Genomic DNA, 1,153 nt, shown 5'->3' with positions numbered 1-1,153 from the left:
CTAAATATTCGCCCTCTTGCGCTCGAATGCGAGTTCTTTGCACATCTCCAGAGTCCGTCTGCTGTCTCTCGCGCTGTGCAACACAGCCTGATTAATTCCGTTCAGATGCGCGGAGTTTGAACCGGCGCCGTTCAGGTGTCCGAAAGCGCCATAGTTCGTGAAGCCCGCATAGAAAGGAGATGTGTAGTATAAGTGTCTAGGGGGAAAGGGGCACTGCGCTGGTGACCCGGCGGGCGATAGCGCCCCTGATGTCTGTGACGCTTCGTCACTCCCCTTATCCGACGTAGCAATTTCGGCCAGAGACCACAGTTTGGGTTTAGGGGTCGGGTTTGCGGAATGAAGGACAGATGTGGGTTTGCAGTTTTCACTGAGGGGCCTCTTGGCTTCGCTCAGCTCGTTTTGGGGAGATGAGGTCGTGGGCACCGGAGACACAGACACTGTCCGGTTCTCTTCTTCTCCACAGTCGATGATGACACTATCCGTCGCGTCGTCGTCGTGATCTTCCGTGCGGTTTTCTCTGCAGTCATCGACAACTGCGATCAAATGATAATAGGATTATTAGCCTACTGTTAGACATGTCTGTTAGGAACAGACACATAGCATGTGAAATATATATAAGCCTACAATATTTGTAAAATGGACAAATAGCTTTTATAATATATATAGGCCAACGATATTTGTTGTATATAGGCTATAGGCTATACATACTAGGGAACAATGACTTCTGCAAATCTATAAAAAAAAAAAATATATATATATATAGCTATAATAAATGTGAGAGGTTAAAGGTTTGTGGGAACTTGTTTGTAAAACCTGTCAGGAAAAAAAAGTCTAATCAAAGGGCTGCAAATTATTGCCCCCCTTTTGTTTTAAAATATTGTCGATGCATTTTTTTATTAAACGTCTGTCTTCCAAATCAAAGGCATTGCAACATACTGGGGTTATTTTGTTATCATGTGACAAGAAAAACATCCAAACAGTAAATTATACTGTACAGAGGACCGTAGACCCTCCTGAATGTTTGTCAAGGTTATTATTTAATTATTTATTTGTTTAAAAAAAAAAAAGATTTTTTAAATATATATTTTTCATGAAAAGGATCTAAACCCTGTGGAAACGTATTATGATTCATGACTCAAAAGCTCCTGATTTT

The 1,153-nt window shown here is 41.5% G+C and overlaps 1 protein-coding gene across 1 annotated transcript in view; it reads right to left on the bottom strand.

The window, feature by feature from the left end:
- The window catches only part of LOC107659870 (iroquois-class homeodomain protein IRX-5-like), a 3,427-nt gene continuing 2,274 nt past the window's right edge, over window positions 1-1,153 (bottom strand). The window contains exon 3 of the mRNA XM_016448968.1: window positions 1-515. Coding sequence (XP_016304454.1) covers window positions 1-515 — 515 coding nt within the window. The remainder of the gene's footprint in view (window positions 516-1,153) is intronic.

The sequence above is a fragment of the Sinocyclocheilus anshuiensis genome, unplaced genomic scaffold (assembly GCF_001515605.1).
Source record: "Sinocyclocheilus anshuiensis isolate Anshui unplaced genomic scaffold, SAMN03320099.WGS_v1.1 scaffold1445, whole genome shotgun sequence".
NCBI classification, from domain to species: domain Eukaryota; kingdom Metazoa; phylum Chordata; class Actinopteri; order Cypriniformes; family Cyprinidae; genus Sinocyclocheilus; species Sinocyclocheilus anshuiensis.
Note: the sequence above shows the minus strand (reverse complement) of the source record. Positions and strands in the feature narration are given on the sequence as shown.